This window comes from Brassica rapa, chromosome A01 (genome assembly GCF_000309985.2).
Source record: "Brassica rapa cultivar Chiifu-401-42 chromosome A01, CAAS_Brap_v3.01, whole genome shotgun sequence".
In the NCBI taxonomy this organism is placed as follows: Eukaryota; Viridiplantae; Streptophyta; class Magnoliopsida; order Brassicales; family Brassicaceae; genus Brassica; species Brassica rapa.
In genome coordinates this window covers 6,705,177-6,728,667 of record NC_024795.2, presented here as the reverse complement: position 1 = coordinate 6,728,667, position 23,491 = coordinate 6,705,177, and the positions used below count along the sequence as shown (strand labels likewise).

Sequence of the window (23,491 nt, the reverse complement as noted above, 5' to 3'; positions counted from 1 at the left end):
TGAGGTTGTAGAAAAATCCCTTGTAGATTTCAAAAAGAAAGAGTTAAAGTTCTTAAGATCTTTTGGTGAGAGATGTGAGTTGGGTTTGACATTTGGGAATGATTGTGTAATGTATGTTTGGGAAAAGGGTAGAACAATGGAGATTGAGCATTGTATGCATGAGTTGGTCCCTTTCTTAGATATATTATGTGCAATGTCAAGGCTACTTGTTTTGAGAGTAAACCACCTTAAAGATCGTATGTTTTGAACCTCTTGAACCACTTGAATAAAAGCCTTCCCTTACCCAACCAAGTGACTTGGACCAACGGACCATTTGCAAGAATTCACCTGATGTTTTGTGCTTAATGAATGTGAGAGTTGGTTGATTTGAATGTGTGGATGCTTGATGATGAGTGTAGGGACAAAAGGATTTGAGATAGGCCTAGAGAAGCTAGAGTGTAATAAGAGAGTGTGCTAATTATATTCGCTAGTTGTGTTTCTTTTGGCTATGAGCTCCCACCTTCAAACCTCTCTCCTTGCAAGTTCTAGAAAGTTCACTTGAGGACAAGTAAAAGAACAAGTTTGGGGGAGTTGATATCTTGCATATTTACATTGTTTTATCCATTTATTCATATGCATTTTCATCATATAGATTAGGACTTAGCCATGTCTAGGTTGCATTTTGCATGCATATGTCTCTATCAGGTATTTGAGTACCACATGGAGTTTCTGGAGACATTTGGGTGCATTTGGAGCTCGAAAGGAGGTGATTAGAGTGATCTTTGGACGAGCACTGCTGGAGCGACCTCTCGGAGCGACGGCATGAGGTCGCTGTGCACCACATTCCGGAGCGACTCATCCAGAGCGACTGCACAAGGTCGCTCGCGTTTTCACGTCTGGAGACACACATTTACACCTCGGAGCGACCTTCCAGAGCGACGTGCTGAAGTCGCTCCCGAAGCTCAGAGCGACCATACCAGAGCGACAGGGAGAAGTCGCTCGCGTTTTCATCACCCGGAGACGCGAGAACGAGCCCGGAGCGACCTCTCGCAGCGACACAGCGAGGTCGCTCCCGAAGCCTGGAGCGACTTGTCGGAGCGACGGGCTGAGGTCGCTCCGTGTTTTGTTTCTGCTCGAACTTGTGATTTCTCAAGGGCATTTTGGTCATTTCATTATGCACGTTTTTATTTTCTAAACCTATGTTTTATTACTCTGTAAGCCACCAGGAGGCAGATCATCTTTGTTTTAGAAAAACCACCAAAAAACCTTTGGAAAGTGATCTCTTTGAATCAATTGATCAATTTTGTTATTGAAATTCTGTGTTCCTTTTATTTCTTGTATTTCTCTACATGATTAATCTGAAATCCAACATGGGTTTAAGAGGGATCATGGAGATTAGTGAGTAATCACCTTTTGAATTCATGGGTTAGGGAGATTAAGGGTGATTAGGTTAGAACTAGGATGTTTTAGTGTAGATCATTCATATTTCCTTGCTAGTAGAGTGAACATAAAGCATCTTCTGAGTTGGCCACTCAATTGTTGATCCTTAGGCATTTCTCACCCGAAAGGTGTTCGATGAAATGCCCGAGACAACTCTCCTAGGCTTTTAGCATGCTCTGCCAAAGACATTTGTTGTTAGAGATGCTAAGATAGCTAATAGACTTGTTAGTAATGATTGCTTTCATATATTCAACCAAAGACATTTGATGTTTGAATTGTGTTTAGTAAATGAACATTCATCTAGACATAGAGTTTGTTTAGGATTGCGTCTAAGCTTAAGGTTAATAGATTGATTGATCGTTTGCCATCTTTAGTTCGAAACTTGATCACCCGAGGTCTAATCCCTATATCCATGAGTTCTCTTTTCCAATAGTTAAGAAAGTATCATTTAGTTATTCCTTTTAATTAGTCATAGTTTAAAAACCCATCTAAATCATTGGTTGCACTTAGATTAAGTGATTACTTGCATTCTCGGTGCTTTGATATCTCTCAGAACTGGTTCGACAATCATTTATACTACAACATTTGTCTTAGGAGCCTTGAAAACTCCTAACATCAATGCGTTCCACTCTTCACCGATGAAAACCCCATTTTTATCAAACAGATCACCAAAAACACTTGGCTTGGCAACAGTTGTCACTTCTGTACTAAAGCTCGGTTGAGGTGAAAGAGTGTCATCACGATATATGGAGAGAGTTGTTTTCTATGGTATCATTACCTTCCAAGGGAGAGGAGGAGGGAGAAGACTCAAATTCTTTAGCCTTTGATGGAGAGACAGAGGTCTTTACTGGAGTCTCAAACTGAACAACATAAGGAGCTGAAAGCCGATCTGGAAAAGAGTACAATCTCTTCAGCGATCTTCTCAGTTGTAGTAGTATCTAAGTTAACAGGGTCAGCTTCTTGGAGAGAATCATTTGTAGCAGGTGTAGTTTCTTGGAGAGATTTATTGGTAGCACTTTTCTCCAAAACATCAGTCTCGGTAGGGGCAATAATGATATCAGGAGTAGAGGTTGTTACCTTTTGGGGCTCCGCTATCAACGGACCAGTGGTATGAACCTGGGATTCTTCCAACGAAACTGAGATGTTACCATTACCTTGCACTTTGTCGCTGGGAGAGTGATTGACCGTTTCACAAGCAGATTCACGATGACCAAACAATACGACAATGAGAACAAACACGAGGTAATCTGAGATGAGACCTTTAGATTAAAAAGAAAGATAGAACTTGTGTTATCTCTTTTAACACTGAAATAGATGGAATCTCTAATGAATCCGTCATTGCCGAGCACAGTGATGCTTTGATCCAAAAGCATTGACTCGTCTCCCAAAGAAGTAACCAGTTGGTGATTCCTCATCCTCAGGAATCCTGGTGAACAAACCTTGATAACCCTGAAGGACCACGTTTCAGACCTCGACCTCCACCATTTTTCAACCTTGAAGACTTCTCCTGTCACCGTGACTACAAGTTTTGTCGGAACAACAAGACCTAAACGCAGTCTTTCCACAATAACACCGCACTGAAAGATTTGTTGTGGAGTCTCTCCAAGCAAATCAAAGATTAAGAAACAACCAGGTACGCTTAAGAAGTAAAGCTTGGATTCCTTGTAAACCACGTCAACACAGCCTGCGGTTTTGGGAAGTTGAGTCCAGACCGTATCTCTCTTTTTGGAATAAACTACACACAAGTCTCGAAGTCCCCATAGAACAACATAATCATTGGTTCTCTCATCAATCCAGAACACTGGGGCTCGTATACTAATACCTTTGTAGACCTTTTCGTTGGGACTTGTAGTGCGTAACTCTAACCATCTAAGGTTCGTCGCTCTACCTTTACCATTCCAAGCTGTGACTCCACGGAAGGTAGATTGATTCTCTCATTGGTAAAGAGATTCACAACGTAGAGACTACGTAGAGGGTATCGCATCAAGAGCCAGCTTCCATAGGCATATCACACTTTGCCAGCTTGTCTGCAACTTTGTTACTCTAATTAGCTACTCTTTATAGGAGGACTAGACAAGTGCTTTTCCTTCTTATTAATCGTTGTTAGGCATATGTGAGTTACTAGTTACAATATCCCTTGTCATTCCATCTATGTTTTGACCCAACTTTTATGTAATCTGTTCTTCGACTTTCTCAAACTTTTGCATCAAACAATCATATATGATTAAAGGATAACTTATTAGGTGAAATATTAAAAATTTAAATTAGTGAAAGACTTATATAAGTAAAACCTTTTATTCAAAATAAGGACCATTAATAAGTGAAGAAAAAACATGTTATTGTGAACAAACGCGAATTAACTCAAAAAAAAAAGAGAGCAAAAACGTATTGAGGCAAATATCCGTTTAGGGTTTCTTATTATTATGTGAAAAAATAATCTTACAAACCATTAAACCCGTATTTATAGCAGCCTCAAAACCCAATTTTATTTTCCCTATAAAAATACATACTTATCTAGAAAAAGTAAATTTTCTAAACCTACACATCCAGATGCAAAACATGTTTATTCTAGTTAAAAAACATTGTATTGACATCACAATATCATGCATGTGTAAAACTTGGTAAGAACCATTGAGCTCTAGAGAACTGAAATTTAGAACAATCAAATTTGTGCATCAGCTCCGTCTTGTGTGTCTGAAGATTAAAAAGAAAGAGATCATTTCTGTCTTTTTTATCAACACAGCCGCTGAAATAGATGGAATTTGCAATGAATCCATAAGTCTCATTGGCGAGCACAGTGATGCCTTGATCAAAAAGCATCGACTCATTGCCCAAAGAATTAACTAGTTGGTGTTCCTTCAGGTTCCCTGAAGAATAAGAATAAACCTTGATAACCAGGAATGACCATGTCATAGGTATAGATCTCCATATTTTTTGAACCAAGAGGACGTTTCCTGTTACTGTGGCTACAAGCTTTGTCGCAACAATGCGCAACCGACTACTTATTTTACGACTATGGACGCTTTCCACTTTCAGTTCTCGTTGAAAGGTTTGCTGTGGAGTCTCTCCATAAAAATCAAAGATACAGAAATCACCGTAGTAATTTAAAAAGTAAAGCATGTGATCCTTGTAAACCATGCCAAGACATTCAGAAGTTTCAGGGATTTGCTTCCAAGAGTTATTTACTTTCTTGGAGTAGACCACAGGCAAGTTATCTAGGCTGCATACAACAACATAGTCTTTGGTTTTCTCGTCAATCCAAAACAGACAGGATAGTATCCTATTCTTTGGTTTGGTTCGCCTCTCCTTTGTCAACCCAAGCTGTGACTCCAGAGAAGGTAGAATTATTCTCTCGTTGGTAAAGATATTCACAATGTGGAGATTATAACAAAGATCATGCATCAAGAGCCAACTTCCATAGGATGCTTCACAAACACTCTTTGAAAAATCCAAACCAGTGTCTTGTGTTTTGTAAAGTCTTTCTTTTTCCTCGGGATTGAACAACTTGCAGTAACTGTTGTTTTGCTCTTCGGGGAAGAGAATCAGCCAAGGGGTGTGATTCTTTTTGGGTACTGATTGTCTCGAAGAAGAGAGCCAAGACGAACACACGGATTTAGCTCGTTGGAAATCAACAAAGCCAAGCCGCTTGAACACCATATTCAAGAGATCAAGTGGAAGCTCCGACCATGAGTTGCACTCGTGAGAATTAGGGTTTCGCTTCTTATTATCCTCCATGGCAAATACTGAGAGCCGCAAGAGGGAGTCTCTCAAAGAGTATTTAAATCCAAACGATTGAAAGAATCTTGTATTTTAAATAGGTGATTATTAGTATAATAAAATCTTTTAGGAAAGAGTCCGTACGAGCTTTATCACGAGTCATATATTCATCCGAATTTATAACAGAAATCATACTGAAAGCGTGTTGTCAAAAAAAAAAAAAAATCATATTGAAAGTGTGAAAAGGAAAAAAAAATCATATTGAAAGTGTGAAAAGGAAAGAAAAATCATATTAAAAACTATAAATCTCACCTTCCTTTGATTCTTTTACCATCTTCTCTTTCTCTCAAAAGTCAAAACCTATGGGATCCATCTCTTTACGTTTCCAGCATTGATCATCATCATCCACAATCTGATGGGAAGGTTCACGCGAATCCATACAACAACAATGTCTTCCAAGCGCCTCCACATACTTCCTTCAACCATCCTCCTTACTTCCAAGTAAAACTCTCATCTTAAGCTACTAACTTAGAAAAAGATCATGTATATATTCCCTATCTAAATATATGTATGGATGGGTAGATGATAAGCATGGCGATTGCGGCGTCAAACGAACGGGACGGTTTAAGCAAAGAGGCAATTTCGAGGTATATTCAGAAAAACTACACCGGGTTGCATCCTGATCATGATGCTTTGCTGACACGCCATCTCAAGACCTTGAAGAACAGTCGTATTGTTGATGTGAAGAAAACCTACAAAGTTCGCTGCTTCTCCTGATGCATGTCTGGAAGTTCCTAGGTCTAGGATTCTTACCACCACCAACAACGACCAACATACTCCTGATCTAGCAGGTGTTTCAGCTTCTCAGCCTCAAAAGCATGCAGGCCGCCGTGGTGGAGCTAGTAACCTGGATGATATGCGACCCCCCGGTCGTCCCACAAAGAACAGAGCTGCCACAATGGTTCCGGCTTTGGTACTGGCTGGCTCTAGCAGCACCGTTTGCCAACAACGAGTAGAAACCATCTAAGATCGCTGGACTAAGAAAGGTATATATGTTTATTAAGATTTCACTCTCTTTATTTACAGTTAGTTGAAGTGTGAACTATGATCTCAATTCTGAGTTTGTCTTTGGTAAGGGATAACTAAAAGTCGCAGTCTAAGATTAACATTATGCATATCTATGTTCACTCAATTTTCAGATTTTTTTTTTAATTATATTGGTATCACACTTTTGGCATATCCTTCTTTTAGGTGAAAGAGGACACTGTTATTTCTTTGAGCAGCGATTCTTCTGAATCTGATGATGACGAAAGTGACGTTTCTTTCACTTTGAATCATAAGAAGAAAGGTAAAACATATAAATATTTCATCACAGGTGCATCATTTAGCACCATGCTTACAATATTATATCTAAAACTAATTTATCTGGAGATTTTTCAGGAAGACTAGTAGAAGATGACGAGGCAATGGTCACTAACACCAGTTGTTCTGTGAAAAGAAGGAAATGTAGACACATTTTTGCTTAATTTTCATCTCTTATTTATTTATTTTTTGTGAGTTGCTTATATACTAACATGCATGTTTTTCTATTTCTTGAGAATTTTACAGTAGTTCCCAAAATAAAAAATCCAGAGAAATACCTGGAAAATCCAGAGAATATATATTTTGAGAGTGAACTAAAGAATAGACCATATGAGCTGGTAAGAGAAAACATTGTTGATGTTACATATATGTACAACTACTTCAATTGTCTAATTTTTTTGTGTTTCCTCTGTGTATTTCCACTACAGTTGATTGATGCAAAAGTGGTGAAAACCTATGTTGCACCGGGACGGATACGGGGACAGAAGCGGGGACGGAAAACGGCAAAATTTAAAAATTATGGATACGGGGACGGCATATATATACTAGTCAAAAATATAAAATATTTATAAAATAACAAAATTATATAGTGAATCTAACATAATTATATATAATTTACTATAATATGTCTATTTTGCCAACTAAAAATAAATAAAAGACTATATAAAATAAGCTTTAGTTTATTTCTAAGGAGAAAGAGGGCAAGGCGTTGATGGCCACGAGGCTTCCAAGCCAAAGCTTGTTCCTTCGGCTCCTGCTATAAGTGTTTTGGCTCAAGTTTATTTTACTTCAATCAAGCAGCATAACAGTGACAGTTAAAACACAATTACACAAGCATTAGGTCCCGTGAAAACTAGACCTATTCAACAACAAAGTTCTCTAACCATCCCCAAGCCGTACCAGTGATGTCCCCGTGAAGAATCCGTCCCCGAAACGTTTCTGGTACCGGTACGGCACCTAAACAGACGTCCCCGTGCTTCATAGGTGAAAACCCATTGCTTAAAGTTTAAGGAATGCATTCACTACATTGACAGTGTTGGAAAAGTACAATCAGAGACGATGAAAACAAAAGATCGTGTTTGTATCCGATATTGGAACCGCATATGCGACAGGAACAAACTGAAGAAAGAAGACCGTGTTTTATGTGAACTCTTGCGTGAGGGCGATACGGTTTATGCAATCAACGTCCATGTAGTCCGTGCTAAAGATTTGTAGATGATATCATTCAAGCTTGTGGTTGTATAACTATACTAAAATTAAAGATAAACAAAAGAGTTCTTTCCCCCTTACGCGTTGCTAATGGATATATTGTAGGAGAACTTTTGAGTGTTAATTCACTACTCTCTCCGTTTTATATTCAGTGTCGTTGTAGAGAAATTTTTTCGTTACAAAATAAGTGTCATTTTCCATTTTCAATACAAAATTTATTAATTTTATACAGTAATTTATTTTCTATTAGTTAAAATATGGTTAGGTATATAGGTAATTGTGTTTTTATATATGAAATACACAAAATTAATTGTTTCCTTAATCTGTGTGTACAAAGTCAAAATAACACTTAATATGAAACAGAGGGAGTAAAACTATTTATTGGAAATTGAAGAAGGGACTAAACGACACATCTCATATTTGTTTCTGACTAAAATCATAGCCTGTAGATTGTAAAATCTTATTCATTAGAGACTTTGGAAGAAAAGGGTAAACATCTAACTAATAGTATAGTAAACACACACATAACATAAGAATAATATGACAGTTTCTGAGCGTGACATCATCATCCAGTTGATCTTTGACTTTGACACTTAACATTTTCTCAGGTCAATGAGTTCGAGAAGATTAGGTTAACTTGGAGTAAGCGCAATAAAGCTAAACTCTTTTCCCTACATTCATCACAGAACCTCTGTTGTTAGATTCTTAATGTTTCTCTAATTAATGCGACTTTAATGGTAAGAATAATGAAAAAGGATATCTGACCTTGTGGTGGATGACTCGTCTTCTATAACTTCTGATCTCTTCCTTTTCCTTTGTGACGGAACAATCTCCTGTTCTTCGACAAGTAACGACGTTGTTACCTGTAAATGAGTCTGAAGCACCATTCGAGTCAACTCAACTTCCATTTCCATCCTTCTCTTCTCAGCTTCCCACCTCGCTGCCTCGCGAGCCTTCATCATCTCCATCTCCGCCAGTTCCGTTCTCAGTAGAGAATCAGACAAGACCCGTATGATCGTTGACAGTCCCGTTGAGGCTGTTAAGTCAGAGCTTCGGTTAGACTCGGTCCCGGAGTCGGAGCTTAGAGGGCCATCATGGGACCCATCTTTGGTCATATTATACTCTGACGATGATTCGACCGAGCTTAGTCTCCGGTGGAGGCTCACCGACTCATCCATGAAGTGTGGTGAGTGATCGTTTTGTAAAGTGGGGAGAGAGACAGTGGAACATGGGTCTTCTTGTTTGGTTTGATTCTTTCGACTTTTAAAAGTGATTTAGACTAAAGTGGTTCCACTTCCGATTCAAAGTAACTTTTTTTCACTTTGAACTTCAGTAACAACATGTTAGAGCGAAAATAATACAAACAATTTATCAGAAACGAAATACAAATAATTGATCCCATGATTAGTAGGTGAACTCATCGTGTTAATCAATCTTTTTTATTCCTATGTCTTTCCACACGCGCACATACGAACACGCGTCACCACTTAACAAGTCTCAAGCTAGCGAGTATATTACACTCGCTCTAATTTCGCGTAGTAACTTTTAGCGTGTCAACCGGTTAATCTCTCTTCCTCTCAACTTCGTGTTTTTTTCTTCTTCTAATTTTCTCGATCAAGCCGGAGAAAAAGCATAATCAGAGAGATGTCTTCAAAGGACAAGAAACCGTCGAAGCCCTCTGGTGGTCGGACCAGTGGTATCCGTACACTCTCCGATCTGAACCGAAGATCAGGACCGGACTCCGACAGTGACTCCGATGGACCTCAAGAGTACTACACCGGCGGAGAGAAAAGGTTAATTTTTTTTTTCTGAAATTTCAGATTCTTTTGTATCTAAACTCATTATCTCAGTTCTATGATTGGTAAATCTGAAAGGTTGAAACTTGATTGGATCTTTGTTCTGTCTTTATGTTTTTTTTTTTTTTTGCAGTGGTATGCTAGTTCAGGATCCTACAAAAGAACCGAAACACGATGATGTTGATGAGATATTCAACCAAGCAAGGCAACTAGGAGCGGTGGAAGGACCTCTTGAGCGTCCTTCGAGTTCCAGAAGCTTCACTGGAACAGGGAGATTGCTTTCAGGAGAAAGTGTGCCGACAGCTCTTCAACAGCCCGAGCCTGTGATTCACAACATCGTTTTCTGGTCTAATGGATTCACTGTTGATGATGGACCTTTGAGGAAGTTGGATGATCCAGAGAACGCGCCTTTTCTCGACGTAAAAAGAAAAACTTAACTCATTTGGTTAAAATATGGTTTCAGTGTTTGGCTAATAATGATCGTCCCATGTTGAAACCGTTGTTTGTTTATTTATTTATTGCAGAGCATACGAAAGTCTGAGTGTCCGAAAGAGCTTGAGCCTGCTGATAAAAGAGCTCCCGTACATGTTAATCTTATGAGAAGAGACGAGAAATGCCCCGTGAGTCTTCTCTCTTCTCTCCTTTTATGAAATGATATAAAACCTAATCTAACATGTTACATTCTTTTATTTTTTTGTAGGAACGTGAGAAACCTAAGGTTGCATTTCAAGGAGTGGGAAGGACTCTAGGCGGTGCTAGCTCATCAACCCCTCCAAACCTAAGCAATCCAACCGATCTAGCAGCGGTTCCATCGCCGTCACAGAGTCTTGTAGTAGATGAAACTCTTCCATCCACATCTATCCAGCTTAGACTCGCTGACGGGACACGCATGGTGGCTAAGTTCAACAATCATCACACGGTCAATGACATTCGAGCTTTCATTGACTTTTCTCGACCTGGGAACCCAATCAACTACAGCCTTCAGGTCATGGGGTTCCCACCAAAGCTGCTTACTGATCCTTTTCAGACCATTGATCAAGCCGGTCTAGCAAACTCTGTAGTCATTCAGAAATTCTAGAAACTTTTTGTTTCTTTTTGTTCTTAAAGAGAGTATTATTACACTCCAAGATATCCAAAAAATGTTGTGATTTGTAAGAAAAAGTGCATAATCGGCTTATTATGGCAAGAAGGGGAAAAACATCATATATGGTTTCTATGTTCTTCGTTTATGTGTGTGTTTTGGAGTTCTTACATATTACAAAAGTGGAAAGTTAGGTTACTGATCTTTAATTATGTTCAAGTGTTTCAAGTTTTCACCTAAAAATGATCCGATTTTATAGAAGTCATTCTTATTACAATGATTTGATTGGTGATTTTTAGCATGGTGCAAATAATATGTAGTAAAAGTAAAACCTTAATTTATGAATTTGTATAAGATAATACTTCATGCGTTCCAGTTTAGTTGTCGTTTTAGAGTAAAAATTTTGTTTTAAAGTAACTGTTATTTTATAATTTCAGTTAAATTTTTTATTAATTTTATATTTTAGTATATTTTTTTATTAATTAAAATATGGTTATGTATATGGGTAATGCTAGTTTTATTTAATAAATATATAAAATTAACTGTTTTCTTAATCTATGTGTCTAAGTCTAAAACGATAGTTAAAACAAAATGGATGGAGTAAAATTTATCGATTGCATAACCACCTTATAATACTTTAATAGCATAAATCTTCTTTGAAAAAGATTTTATTTTATTTTATTAACTCATAAACTAATTTCATTAACCAACTTGTTCTCTATACAACATTTTATCATATTCAACCAGAAATTTCAAGAACTTTGGCAGTACGGAATATAACTTGGGAACATTAAATACAAAAATGATACTCATTTGCTATTTTGTCAGCTGTTTTATTTCTTCCTCTTGGATAATATTTCTCCTCGTAATCCTGAATATGTGAAAAAGACCGGCGAATGACCTCTATTAATGGATATAGCATTGGCCAAACCTCTTCTGTTTCATTTATCATCTTGACTAGGGTCATGGAATCAGGTTCAAACATGATTTTGTTGTAGCTGAACATTGCAATTGCTTCCACAGCCTGTTTTAGCGCCTCTGCCTCTGTTCTAATACTGGATTCCAGTCCTGTCACAGCTCTTTCCCCTGCCATAACACATGACCTTTCTCATCTCTGCAGATCCACCCCACGCCACTGTTGGTTCTATTTTTGGGCCAAGCTCCATCGGTATTGCATTTCAACCAATTAAGGGGAGGAGGTCTCCATAAACATTCCTGGTTTGTGTTGATGGGATCATCTACCTTCTTTCTTTCCGCCTCACTAAAGTTAATTATCCTGATTTTGTGTTTATTAGAAGTTCAAAATCTAAACAAGTATGACATGGCTATAAAAAGATGTTTGTATCTAATCAATTATTAATGATCGTTAAAAAAATGTTTTCTTCTAAATAATTATTCATTCTGTTGGTATGCCCAACTGGCTGATTTTGGACATGCTGGACGCACTGATTAATTTGTAGTTTTGTTTCACCTAAAACAATTTTTAGGTTTCATCACATACCAAAACTGATGATTATTGGATAGTTATATTGAACAATTAGTAATTTTATTTGCCGAAAGATGATCACGCGTGGTACCATTCTTGATTTAAATACTAACATTGATCCTGTCACTGACAGTATGATAACATAAAAAACATGAACGACCATGCAAAAGAAAAATAAATTCATTTATCTAGTTCTACCTTTTTCTTGCAATAATGTTTTCCATCAAAATCTCACACGGGAGTAAACAATTTTAATATTTTCCGGAAAACGTTTCTTGCAGGAAAAAGTAAACATAATTCCAAAAGAGTGAATTAGCTAGAAATACAAAACAGGGGAAGTAAAAAAAAAAAAAGGGGAAGTAAAAACAGAACGAAAAGGGCAAAATGTCTGAAATTTATTTTGGAAAACCATGTTTAAACCAGTTTATCAATAAGTATTTCTTCGGAATGTGTAAATTGGCTCAAGTTCCTTGTGGTTCTGTCCCTTCAAGTGGTGGTAATATAATGATTCTACGATATCCTTTTGATATTGTGGTAAGGTGTTTGTCTTCCACCATTTTGTTCCTGAGTTATATTTCTTTTCTTTTGCTCTCTAGTAGGTTGAGTGATCTCATTATTGTATTAGTTGTAACATTTGTGATTTGGTTTATGGTGCTTTGGAGTTTCAAATAAAACCTAAGTTTATATATCAAACAAATGAGTTTAATGATAGAGATTATTAACTTATGAATTATATAAACCAGCTAAATTTATTTAACGCGTGATTAAGATGATTTAAATTTAAGTCTAAGTTTGTATATCAATCTTTGAATAGTAAATAAATCGAATTCAATTAAATTATGAAAAGAATTAATTTTTTTTAATTGAACGAGTTAATTCATTTAACAAAATCTCTGTTATTTTGGATTTTATATGGATTTTGGACTCTGATATCGTATTTGATAGTCGGTTACTCGGTTATATTCCATCTTTGTATTTCACCTCCAGATCTCATTTTAAAGAAAAACCATAAAAAGGCAATAAATATTTGATGTTTGGTAAAAAAAAACATAAAAGGGAAATATAATAAATTGTCTACACATTATATGAACAGTAAAACTCTTTAAAATCACAAATGACTCATCTTCTCCACCAAGAGAGAATCTAGGGTTCCAGATTTACTCTTTTCTCTTCCTCTCCCACCCTTCGATCTACACACATCCTCCTTATCTTCCTAAACCCCCCCAAATCTCTGTAAGGTACAGAGACCGAACACAAACCTTAGCTTCATCCCCCCCGCTTTACCTGTCTACCTTCCATGGCGAAAACTCGACCTGGCGTCCCTTCCAAAATCAAAACCGGAAGGAAGGAGCTCGACTCTTATACCATCAAAGGCACCAACAAAGTCGTGAGAGGTAAGTCTCATATCATCTTATGTCTTCACGTGTTGAATTATACATTATTCTTCATGTTTTTTGAGCATTTTCGCAGTGTGTGTATGTAAATACAAAGGAAGAGATTGCTCCAATGTCTTTTTTTTTTTTGTAATATTCACCATTGTCTCTTAGTCTTCTTCGTAGCTACACTTTAGAAGGTGGTTGGTTTATGTAATGGCGCAAAGTTTGATCTTTTGTAGCTTACCTTGTTTCACTATGTGAATTGTTTTGAATTTTCTTACCTTTTTGGTCTGTTTAGAAGAACTTTTCTTTTAGTTGGTTAACTCTGAAATATAAACCATTTCTTTACTTACATTATATCGTTTTATTGCATATGCGTTGTTAAAATGTTTGCTTTCACATGTGAAAGATCTTTCATTTACTTACCGTGTAAACAAGAGTGATGCTATACTTAATACTTGCAACCCATACTCTGACGTTTTTGTTCATTTGAAGCTTCTTATGGTGTTTGTTGTACTATAGAATGTCAGTTAGATATAATCCCTGTGATGAGCTGTGAGGTAATCTTTTGATGTTTGTTTTTTGTGAAGCTGGAGAGTGTGTGTTGATGCGCCCATCTGATGCTGGCAAGCCACCATACGTGGCTCGTGTTGAGAAGATCGAAGCTGATGCCAGGAACAACGTGAAGGTGCACTGTCGGTGGTATTACCGCCCCGAGGAGTCCCTTGGTGGTAGGAGGCAGTTCCATGGAGCTAAGGAACTTTTCTTGTCTGACCATTTCGACGTTCAGAGCGGACACACCATCGAGGGAAAATGCATTGTTCACACCTTTAAGAACTACACTAGGCTTGAAAACGTTGGGGCGGAGGATTATTATTGTAGGTTCGAGTACAAGGCTGCTACTGGCGCCTTCACCCCTGACCGAGTTGCTGTGTAAGTATTAGATAAGTTGCAATCAGTTCTTAAATACCCTGCAGTGTCAGTGGTTTTTATATTATGCTGTGGATTGTGTTTGGTTCTGAAGGTACTGCAAGTGTGAGATGCCTTATAATCCAGACGATCTCATGGTGCAGTGTGAAGGCTGCAAAGACTGGTAAATGATTGATTCTTTTTCTTTTTATGAAGTTCCTTCCTTGTGTTTTCAATACATAAGAACTGTTATTATACCTGTTTTGAAACTTAGTGGTGTCCTTTTTTCACGGATTATTGATGGTAGGAGTTGCAATTTGATGTTGTAGGTACCATCCTGGGTGTGTTGGTATGACGATTGAAGAAGCGAAGAAGCTTGATCACTTTGTGTGTGCTGAATGCAGTTCTGATGACGATGTCAAGAAGTCGCAGAACGGGTTTACTGCGTCTCCAGCTGATGATGTCAAGGTTCGTTTCTCTCTATTTAGTCATCTCATGTATAGATGTTCTATTACTTGTTGCTCAAAAAAGATGTTCTATTACTTAGATAACCTTAGCCTCTACCGCTCTGTGTGCACCCTTACCATGTCATTGACTTCAATTTGAAATCTGAGAAAAAAAAATACAAAACCGAAAATATGTATTGGCTTGATATGCTTTGATTGTGCTTTGCTGAGTGGGGAATGGCTAGAAAGATACAGTTTGTAGTTCTTGGTCTTCGCTGGATCTAATCCATGTCGAAACAATCTGTTTGTTAAGGTTATCAAAGATCAATTATGTATCGCTTCTACGTCCACTAACTTAAAGCATACTATTAGATATTGGAGTTGCCAGGGAGAATATGATTTCATAAAGCTTTGGTTCCCCAATTGTTAGCTTCTGAAATGTTTGGCATTTATAGGAAACGGCTCATCTTTTCTTTCCTTTTGTTTTGTGTACGAAAGCTTGTGGCGTATATTAACAATGTCATTGCTGTCTTCAGGTGGAAACAAAGCGCAGAAAAAGATAATTCGCCAGGTTCTCATGAGTAAAAGCCGTCAGGGGTTGTCAAGTTATGTAACTTGTAAGCTCTTTGGTGCATATTTAAGTAAGATAGGATTTTCTTTACCTGTGTCAGTCTTTGTTGTGATGATGCCTGTATGTTGCGTTCCAAAACTCAAGAGAAAATGTGAAAAAGGTGAGAGAGAGATGATGAAGACAAGTTATGGTGGCAGAGTCTGTTGTATAGACTTCTCCGTGGGGTCTTTTAAGTTAACTTTTAGGTCTGTTTATTGTGGGTAATGTTGTTTTTGTGTCTGATGAGAACATGAAGAGAGCGCTTTTGACTTTGGGTCATCTCAACAAAAACTAACTTCTTATCTGTCTTCTATCTTCCATTTTCTTAATCATATTTAGCTTATCTTTAAATAATAAAAGAGAGCATTGGAATGCTAAACTCAAAACTTTTAGAAGTCTCAGATACATTGATTATTCAACAAAAAGAAGAAAAAAGATGATTGCAAAAGATGATGAGACTCTTCTTATATACTCTAATATATTCCTCACAGTTTTATACTTGTGAGTCTGAACCATGATGCGTTCTTTACCTCTCTGTCACCAAGCAAAACTCTCTCCCTCTGGGAGTATAAGAGCTGCTTCGAGTGAACAGAAGACTGGAATGGAGCTTGGAGTAGTTGTATTAACTCAGAAAGAGATATCCATGTGCTCATGTTCAGGTGTCCTGTAAGAAAATCCAGTGTCGTCACTTGATCTTCTTTTGACTACACTTGCTCGTTGAACCAACCTCACCAGCTGTTGCACCACCTCTGACATTGGAGGCCTGAACTCTGGCTCCGGCTTAAAAAGAGAAGATTGTTTGTTACTTTGTGCAATAATTTTGAGCTTAACGCATTTTCCTTAGGGATGGTTAATGTACCTGAATACAGAGAGCAATGATATCCGCAAAACGAGAGAGTGACTTAGCTGGATACATTCCATTGAGAGAAGGATCAACCATTTTAGACAAGGCATCTATATCGTGAAGCTGCGGTGTTGCCCATCTCACTAGTGACTGCTCTGCTCTCGTCCTCGAGCTATCAAACACACACACACACATAAATAAAGAAAACGTAGAACTGAATGGCTTTTGTTGGCTAACATTAGATGAAAACAAACCTGTCCAGAGGCTTCCGACCAGTTAAGAGCTCAAGCATGACCACACCAAAAGTGTACACATCACTTTTCACAGTATAAATCCCAGACAATGCAAACTCTGGAGCACTGTATCCAAATGAACCCACCACTTGTGTTGAAACCTGTCTCTCAGTATTTGGGTTCAAAGCAGCTAAACCACAGTCTGATAAGTGAGGATTAAGCTCTTCATCTAGCAATATATTCGCTGACTTGAAGTTCCTATGTACAATCGAAGGCAAGCAAACCTCGTGCAAGTACCTGTTTAAAACCAAACTCACAGGTTAAACATGAAAGAGTCTTAGATATAAACATAATAATAAACAAATGTCACATACTCTAAAGCCTTGGCAGTTCCAAGAGCCACTTTAACACGTGCGTTCCAAGTCAAAGCCATGCTTCTATCATCATTCAAATGCAACATATCATCTAGATTCCCATTCCCAACGTACTCATACACCAGCAGACGCTGACCATGCTCGGTGCAGTATCCACCCAACGGAACGATGTTCGGATGCCTCAAACGCGACATGTTCGAAACCGCTTCCAAGAAACAATCTTCCTCTTGCAACGAGAGCGCTGCGTTATCGATCTTCTTAACCGCCATCACCTTCCCGTTGGGGAACTCTGCTCTGTAGACGCGGCCTAGAGAGCCTTCCCCGATGATGTTCTCTTGGCTAAAGCTGTTTGTCGCCACTTGGAGAGACGAAACGGTGTACTGCGAAGCTGTGATGGGAGAACGCATTCTAGTTAGAGACCCGTTTTTCATAACGTTGTCTACGGTTACTTTGTCTGGAGGCGATGATGATGACTTCATGTCTGCTACGGTTTTGACTCTCTGCTCTTGCACTTCAGGTATGACACTAAGTGGAAGACTTGTTCTGTGAGAAGCTCTTGTTGTGCTTTCTCCAACTTTTCTTTTCTTCTTGTGAAGGCATAGGTAAAGAACAAGTGCTATGATGCCAGCAACGAACAAGGAACCGAAGACTATGCCGGTTACTACTCCACCGGATAAACCACCCTTGTCTGAAGATTCAGAAGACTTGTCTTTAGCGTCAGGGGTGTTTTTGGGTTTCTTGGAACCAGAAGAAGGTTTACTCTTTTTGTCAGGTCTTTCTGGTTGAGGAGATGCAGGTGCGTTATCAAAGGAGTTTCCATCATATCTGTTTCAGTTTTGGATACAATTCAAAGGCATAAAGTGAATTAAAACTCCAAGTAAAGAAGTGAATAGATTGTTATTGAAAACTTACATTAAGGTCTTGATAGAGCTAAGCTCCTTAGGTATGGATCCATTGAAGTGGTTGTTTGCAACATTTCTGCCAAGAAAACATAGTGTTAAATATTCAAGAAATATATAGGCGGTAACTAGGCGTTTTGTATACGACTAGGCGGATTATTCAGGTCATAGACGTTAATGAACTATTGATATATTTTATATATATATTTAACGTTTGGATAAAATATTTTAGTTTTTGGGTTAATTTGGTGAATTATCCAGATAAGATATACAAAAAAGAAATTAGATAAATTTGTGAATTTGCACTAACATTATTACTAATTTAACAGATTTAAACTGATTTAAACAGATTCAAACAGATTTAAATCGATTTAACAAATTTGTGTCAGCTAGGCACAGCCTAAACCAAATTTTAGAACCATGGGTAAATGTGATGGGGATTAACACCAAATTTTAGAACCATGGGTAAATGTGATGGGGATTACCACAGCGGTTGCTTTTTTCTATCTGAAAATGAAACTTACAGAGTTGTCAAAGGCAAACCGGAGAGTACATCGATAGTACCTGTCAACTGATTGTTCTGAACATAACTGTCACAAATGAAGATATCATATCATTTAAGAATTTCTTAATGGCACTTCTCAATGCAACAGAGAAAGTTTTGAAGCACTCACAGAACGGAAAGTTGAGACAGTGTACTCAAGGAACTCGGAAGATCGCCACTGAAGTTATTATGAGAAAGGTCCCTGGATACATCAACAGTGGAAGATAAATGGAAGCTGGCAATGATATGAATGCGATATACGGAGAGGAAAGAGATATTACAATGTAGAAAGTGACTTAAGACCGGCAAATATATCTCCTACGGACATGGAAAGTGAATTACCACTTACGTTCCTGGACAACAACATTTTCAAACTTTAATGCACAAGAAGGATAATGCTAAATCACATAATCTAAAATGTTAAACTAACATGTAAGAAAGAGATCCCATAGCAGATATGGAGTACGGAAGGTTGCCACTTAGGTTATTTCTCGCCAAGTTTCTGCATTACATTTTATTTTCAACTGTTTGTTTCAAACTGAACACTGAAGATAAATACTAAAAAGACATTGCTGAGCATTACAGGCTTGTGAGATTCGGTGGCAACTGATATGGAAGTGTGTCATGGATGCTGTTTCCACTAACATCCCTGTAACCAAGTGAAAGGTAGTAAAGTTACTGAATGAAAATCCTCAAAAGCACAAAGATAAAACAAACAGGAAAAATAATTACAATTTTCTGAGTGACATTAGGTCTGAGAGCAAGTATCCAAGAGTGCCAGAGACTCCTAAATCCGATATATCTCTGTTACAAATCACAACAACAAAACAAGAACATTAAAAACACTCAACAATCAATCAATGTTTAGTGGAAAGAAACAAGAAAATCAAAAAAGTGTGATTCTTTTACATAGAGACAACTGCTGAGCCCTCACAAGTGATCCCTTTCCATGACTCTCCACATGGATCACCACCTCCATTATTCCAATTGGTTAGCTGTGAAGGACTATTTAGTGAAGTATACAAAACTTGAAGGGCTTGAACTGCAATAGACCAATGAGAAGAGAACACCTCAGAGAGTGAGAAACCAACCAAAGATCTATCAGTAAAATCTTTCATAAAGCTTACAGCTTTCCTTTTCTGAGCTAAAAAGTAAGTACAAACATTCTAAAAATCATTAAAACAAACATTAATGCAAAACAGATTCTAACAAAAAGGGTTTATGTTTTGAATCTAAAGTTTAATACTTTAAGGGAGTAACAAAGAAACCCAGAAAACCTCATGTTTCACTCAAAAAGGATCTCAAAAGAGAGACGATCACAATGATGTAAAAGCAAGAAAAGCTAAAACACTTTACCATCAGATGGATCAGTAACACAGCGAACAACAGAGATCGCAGTGAAGAGTACAAGCAAAACCAGAAGCATAGCTCTATCTCCAGTAGCCATTACGTGTGTCGGTGATCACATGCGGTGACTTACATTACATTACAGAGAAACATACTCCATGGATGCTCCAAAAGGTAAAAAAACAAGAGTACAGAGATGATAAAGAGTGACAGAGAAAAAGAAGAAGAATAGTTACAGTGGGTGTTGTGTTGGGGATAGTGGTTAGAAGCATCGCCATTAAAGAAAAGCATAGAGAGAGAGAAAGAGTTATGAAGAGAGAGAGAACTTTATGATTATTATTTTAACTAATTCAGGTTTCTTTTCCTTGGAGTACTAAAAACCTCTGTTTCTTCGTAGATTCATGCAACATTAACTGATTAAAAAACTGATTTAAAGACTTCAATTAAACTCATAAGGCAAGATTCTTAATTGTGCTGATTTAATGATTATATTATTAATAAAAGTATTATTTTTGACAAACGTATGATTGAGATGAAATTCTTGAGCAGTTGATAATTGAAAAATCTGACTATTGACTGGTGTTAGTGTCGGTGGGAGTTTGGAATTTGCTTTTCATTTTTCCCGTACACATATATTTTTTAAAGTTTTATACTGTTTAAGTTTATTAAGCATTTTTAAAATATTTAAACAATAGGAATTATAATAGTTTAGTTTTGGGGGAGTGAAAAGAATAGTTAAAGCAAACATTTGACTCGCGTTCTTTTTGGGCTATTTGGCTTTCGCTCTCAGTTTCGTTTCGCTTTTTCCAAAGCTCATTTTTCTGTGATCCTCTACGTGTGTCCCTTCCTTTCTTATAGTACACTTTTATGTTTCTGTGCCACTACCACGTCAATGAGTTACTTCCACCCATTTCGTCACCAATTATTTGGTACATCTCTGTCTCTCATTTATACTACGTGATAGTATTTTTATAAGTTTTGAGTACTTATCATTTATTTTATTTTTATTTTTTTTTGGTAAAATGTTAAGCTTAGCATTTTCTGAGAAGAGATTACAGTGTTGTTGTTGAACAACTTATTACAAGGAGGAAACAGAAGAAGAAGTACAGAAAAAAGACAATACGAGAATTAAGGACAACAGAAGACAAAGCAGAACACCGAGAGACTGAAAGATAGGCCGACTAAGGCGGGAAGAAAGAGCGAGATGAGAGGAACAGCAGCAAGTAGGAGGCTGATCCCTCACGAGGCGGTGGCAGCGAAAGGAGACGATCCCTCATCAAGCGGTCAACCCTGGAGATGATCGCAGCTTCGGTAGATGATACTTGACGGAAGATGCGATGGTTCCTCTCATTCCACAGACAGTAAACAATGACCTGCGCCAAAAGCTTAATAACAGTTGCAGCACCAGGACAAGAGGCAATGTAGGGCCTGTCGATGATGGTGATAACAGAGTCTGGGGAGACCGGCGGAGTAGAAAACATCCATCCAGCAAAATGAGACCAAACTGCTGAGGAAAAAGTACAGTTGAAGAACATATGAGCATGAGATTCCAGACCCGAGGAGCAGAGGGTACATGCTACTGGGACCGTCATTCCCCATGAGATTAGCCTGTCCCTAGTAGGCAACCTTGCTAACACTGTCATCCAAGATACAAAGGAGAATCTAGGAACCGCTTCTTTGAACCAAACAAGATTACACCAAGGAACGACAGGAGATCTTTGTCTCAAGAGATTCCACGTTGCTTTTGATGAAAATCTCTTAGAGAAAGACCAATCAGCCCAATCACCATTCCGCCAAAGGAAAACGTCCTTCCCGCGCGAGTCTGATGGAGGCTGCATAGTTGAGAGAACCAGTTGAAGAGTTTCAGCTTCGTGAGATCGAGCTGGAGGAAGAAACCAATCTCCATTGGCTGCAGCCGAGGAGACAGTAGAATGTAACGGGATTTGTAAATCCCTCGGCCCTCTAGCACCAAAGACAGAGATTAGGGGTCCAAGGTCAGTCCACCAGTCGTACCAGAAGCTGGCAGTCTTGCCATCACCCACGTTACATCTCATCAAGTCATTTAGTTTCGGCTTCAACTGCAGCATCTTGTTAACTGAGGATGAGAGATTAGATGAAGTCGAAACTGTCCAAAACCTTTGGTCACAGAGAACATTGTGACGCAGCCAAGCGACCCAAATGGAGCCAGATTCAGAGAAAAAGTTCCAAACTCTTTTGAGTTCGAAGATAAGTTGAAATTCCTCTAACCTTCTTATACCAAGGCCTCCCTCATTCTTAGGCTTACAGATATCTTTCAAGCTAACTCGAGCACCGGAAGCCGAAGTTGTTCTATTTTTCCACAGAAAAGAGGCACACATTGAATCTACGGTTGCGTAGAACCTCTTTGGGAGGGAGAAGACCGAGCTCCAGAAGTTTACCATCCCATAAATCACTGAAGACACAAGAGTAATCTTTCCTGCGAAGGAGAGGGTCTTGACAGTCCACGAGTTTAACTTTGTAGATATCCTCTCCAGAAATGGCTGAAGTGTTGCATAGCTGATCTTCTTCGGACTGAGAGGTAGACCTAGATACCGGGTAGGGAATGAGCCTCTTTTAAAGCCTGTGATGTCGCTTATGACAGTAGCCTGCAGGTCCGTGTATCCCCCGAAGAAAATTTCTGATTTCTCAGCGTTCATGTCCAGACCAGTCCAAGATTTAAACCCTGTCATGACGTCTTTTACCCCCGAGATGGAAAATCTAGAGCCATCAGTGAAGACCAGAAGGTCGTCCGCAAACAGTAAGTGGGTAACTCGCGGAGTTAAACAGTTCGGGTGCACTCTGAAGGCTCCATCCTCTACAGCTTTTTCCAAAAGTTTGGACAACACCTCCATGACCATAATGAAGAGATAAGGTGAGATAGCATCACCTTGGCGGAGGCCTTTCTTACCCGGGAAGAAGCCAGCAAGTTCTCCATTGATGGCTACAGAAAATCTTGGCGTGGATATGCATTCTCTGATCCAAGTAACAAAGATGGGAGGGAAGCCTTGAGCCTGCAGCACTTTGATGACAAAATCCCAGCAAATTGTGTCGAACGCCTTCCGGATATCTATCTTGAGCATGCTACTTTTACCACAGGTAGGGGATTCATATTTCCTGATCAACTCAACTGCTAAGAGCACATTTTCACCCAAACTGCGGCCCTTAAGAAAGGCAGACTGGGAGCGACTGATCGAAGATTGTAGGATAGGTTTCAGCCTGTTCGCAATTATCTTGGTGATTACCTTGTACACTATGTTACAGCAGCTTATGGGGCGGTAGTCCCGGAGCTTGCAAGCTGCAGCAGACTTGGGTATAAGGGTGATGGCAGTAGTGTTCAAGTCCTTCAGCAGACGACCATTCTTAAAGAACTCAGCAACTGCTGCGACGACATCCCCTCCAACAGTCTCCCATGATGCTTTTAGGAATTCAAAAGAGTATCCATCCGGACCCGGGCTCTTGTTTAAAGGCATTGAGAAGATCGTCCCTTTAATTTCAGCTTCAAGAACATCTCGCTTGAGATATGCCTTTTGCATATCCGAGCACCTGAAGGTAAGCAACTCCTGTAGGGATTCCACAGTGACCGGCGAGACGGGGAGCTCAGTTTCACCTAGAATACCTTGGAAATAAGAGGCTGAATGTTCTTTAATATCATCGAGCGATCCTAGGAACCTTCCTGAGTCATCGAGTAGGTAGTGTATGTGGTTCCTCGAGTTCCGCTCAGTAACCGTCTTATGGTAAAAGGTGGTGTTTCTGTCACCAACATCTGCCCAACGAACTCGTGATCTCTGCCTGAAGAACTTATGCTCAGCGTTTAGTAAAAC

The 23,491-nt window shown here is 38.6% G+C and overlaps 5 protein-coding genes and 1 long non-coding RNA gene across 6 annotated transcripts; 3 read left to right on the top strand and 3 right to left on the bottom strand.

Annotated features, from left to right (window-relative positions):
- Positions 1–3,912: 3,912 nt before the first annotated feature.
- On the bottom strand, positions 3,913–5,205 carry LOC103859842 (putative F-box protein At4g22180). Its single transcript, XM_009137423.3, has one exon. It carries the CDS (start codon positions 5,152–5,154, stop codon positions 4,021–4,023), a length of 1,134 nt encoding a protein of 377 aa, XP_009135671.1. The 5' UTR covers positions 5,155–5,205; the 3' UTR covers positions 3,913–4,020.
- A 1,545-nt stretch (positions 5,206–6,750) lies between these two features.
- On the top strand, positions 6,751–8,196 carry LOC117128574. Its single transcript, XR_004451943.1, has 2 exons — positions 6,751–6,836; positions 6,927–8,196. It is a non-coding gene; the product is annotated as an uncharacterized LOC117128574 (long non-coding RNA).
- Positions 8,063–9,108, bottom strand: LOC103859832 (uncharacterized protein At4g22160). Its single transcript, XM_009137413.2, has 2 exons — positions 8,473–9,108; positions 8,063–8,378 (listed from the first exon to the last, which is right to left on the bottom strand). The coding sequence occupies exons 1-2, from the start codon at positions 8,883–8,885 to the stop codon at positions 8,312–8,314; spliced, it is 480 nt and encodes a 159-aa protein (XP_009135661.1). The 5' UTR covers positions 8,886–9,108; the 3' UTR covers positions 8,063–8,311.
- A 134-nt stretch (positions 9,109–9,242) lies between these two features.
- LOC103859821 (plant UBX domain-containing protein 3) lies at positions 9,243–10,782 on the top strand. The gene is made up of 4 exons (XM_009137401.3): positions 9,243–9,500; positions 9,637–9,922; positions 10,028–10,123; positions 10,204–10,782. Exons 1-4 carry the CDS (start codon positions 9,352–9,354, stop codon positions 10,579–10,581), a joined length of 909 nt encoding a protein of 302 aa, XP_009135649.1. The 5' UTR covers positions 9,243–9,351; the 3' UTR covers positions 10,582–10,782.
- Positions 10,783–13,145: 2,363 nt separating this feature from the next.
- Positions 13,146–15,724, top strand: LOC103859811 (chromatin remodeling protein EBS). The gene is made up of 5 exons (XM_009137390.3): positions 13,146–13,464; positions 14,037–14,379; positions 14,471–14,539; positions 14,685–14,823; positions 15,338–15,724. The coding sequence occupies exons 1-5, from the start codon at positions 13,368–13,370 to the stop codon at positions 15,362–15,364; spliced, it is 675 nt and encodes a 224-aa protein (XP_009135638.1). The 5' UTR covers positions 13,146–13,367; the 3' UTR covers positions 15,365–15,724.
- Positions 15,725–15,777: 53 nt separating this feature from the next.
- LOC103859802 (protein STRUBBELIG-RECEPTOR FAMILY 8) lies at positions 15,778–20,003 on the bottom strand. Its single transcript, XM_009137379.3, has 13 exons — positions 19,662–20,003; positions 19,215–19,347; positions 19,038–19,109; positions 18,889–18,954; positions 18,736–18,807; positions 18,587–18,658; positions 18,436–18,507; positions 18,286–18,351; positions 17,775–17,840; positions 16,863–17,687; positions 16,510–16,785; positions 16,271–16,427; positions 15,778–16,191 (listed from the first exon to the last, which is right to left on the bottom strand). Exons 1-13 carry the CDS (start codon positions 19,750–19,752, stop codon positions 16,039–16,041), a joined length of 2,121 nt encoding a protein of 706 aa, XP_009135627.1. The 5' UTR covers positions 19,753–20,003; the 3' UTR covers positions 15,778–16,038.
- Between the last annotated feature and the right edge of the window lie 3,488 nt (positions 20,004–23,491).

Coding starts and splice junctions, on each gene's coding strand:
- LOC103859842 (XM_009137423.3), bottom strand. CDS start 5,154: ATGGAGGATAATAAGAAGCGAAACCCTAATTCTCACGAGTGCAACTCA.
- LOC103859832 (XM_009137413.2), bottom strand. CDS start 8,885: ATGGATGAGTCGGTGAGCCTCCACCGGAGACTAAGCTCGGTCGAATCA. Junction 8,379..8,472: donor GACGAGTCATCCACCACAAG/GTCAGATATCCT, acceptor TGATGAATGTAG/GGAAAAGAGTTTAGCTTTAT.
- LOC103859821 (XM_009137401.3), top strand. CDS start 9,352: ATGTCTTCAAAGGACAAGAAACCGTCGAAGCCCTCTGGTGGTCGGACC. Junction 9,501..9,636: donor TACACCGGCGGAGAGAAAAG/GTTAATTTTTTT, acceptor TTTTTTTTGCAG/TGGTATGCTAGTTCAGGATC. Junction 10,124..10,203: donor GAAGAGACGAGAAATGCCCC/GTGAGTCTTCTC, acceptor ATTTTTTTGTAG/GAACGTGAGAAACCTAAGGT.
- LOC103859811 (XM_009137390.3), top strand. CDS start 13,368: ATGGCGAAAACTCGACCTGGCGTCCCTTCCAAAATCAAAACCGGAAGG. Junction 13,465..14,036: donor CACCAACAAAGTCGTGAGAG/GTAAGTCTCATA, acceptor TTTTTTGTGAAG/CTGGAGAGTGTGTGTTGATG. Junction 14,380..14,470: donor ACCCCTGACCGAGTTGCTGT/GTAAGTATTAGA, acceptor TTGGTTCTGAAG/GTACTGCAAGTGTGAGATGC.
- LOC103859802 (XM_009137379.3), bottom strand. CDS start 19,752: ATGGCTACTGGAGATAGAGCTATGCTTCTGGTTTTGCTTGTACTCTTC. Junction 17,688..17,774: donor AGCTCTATCAAGACCTTAAT/GTAAGTTTTCAA, acceptor AAACTGAAACAG/ATATGATGGAAACTCCTTTG. Junction 16,786..16,862: donor GGAACTGCCAAGGCTTTAGA/GTATGTGACATT, acceptor GGTTTTAAACAG/GTACTTGCACGAGGTTTGCT.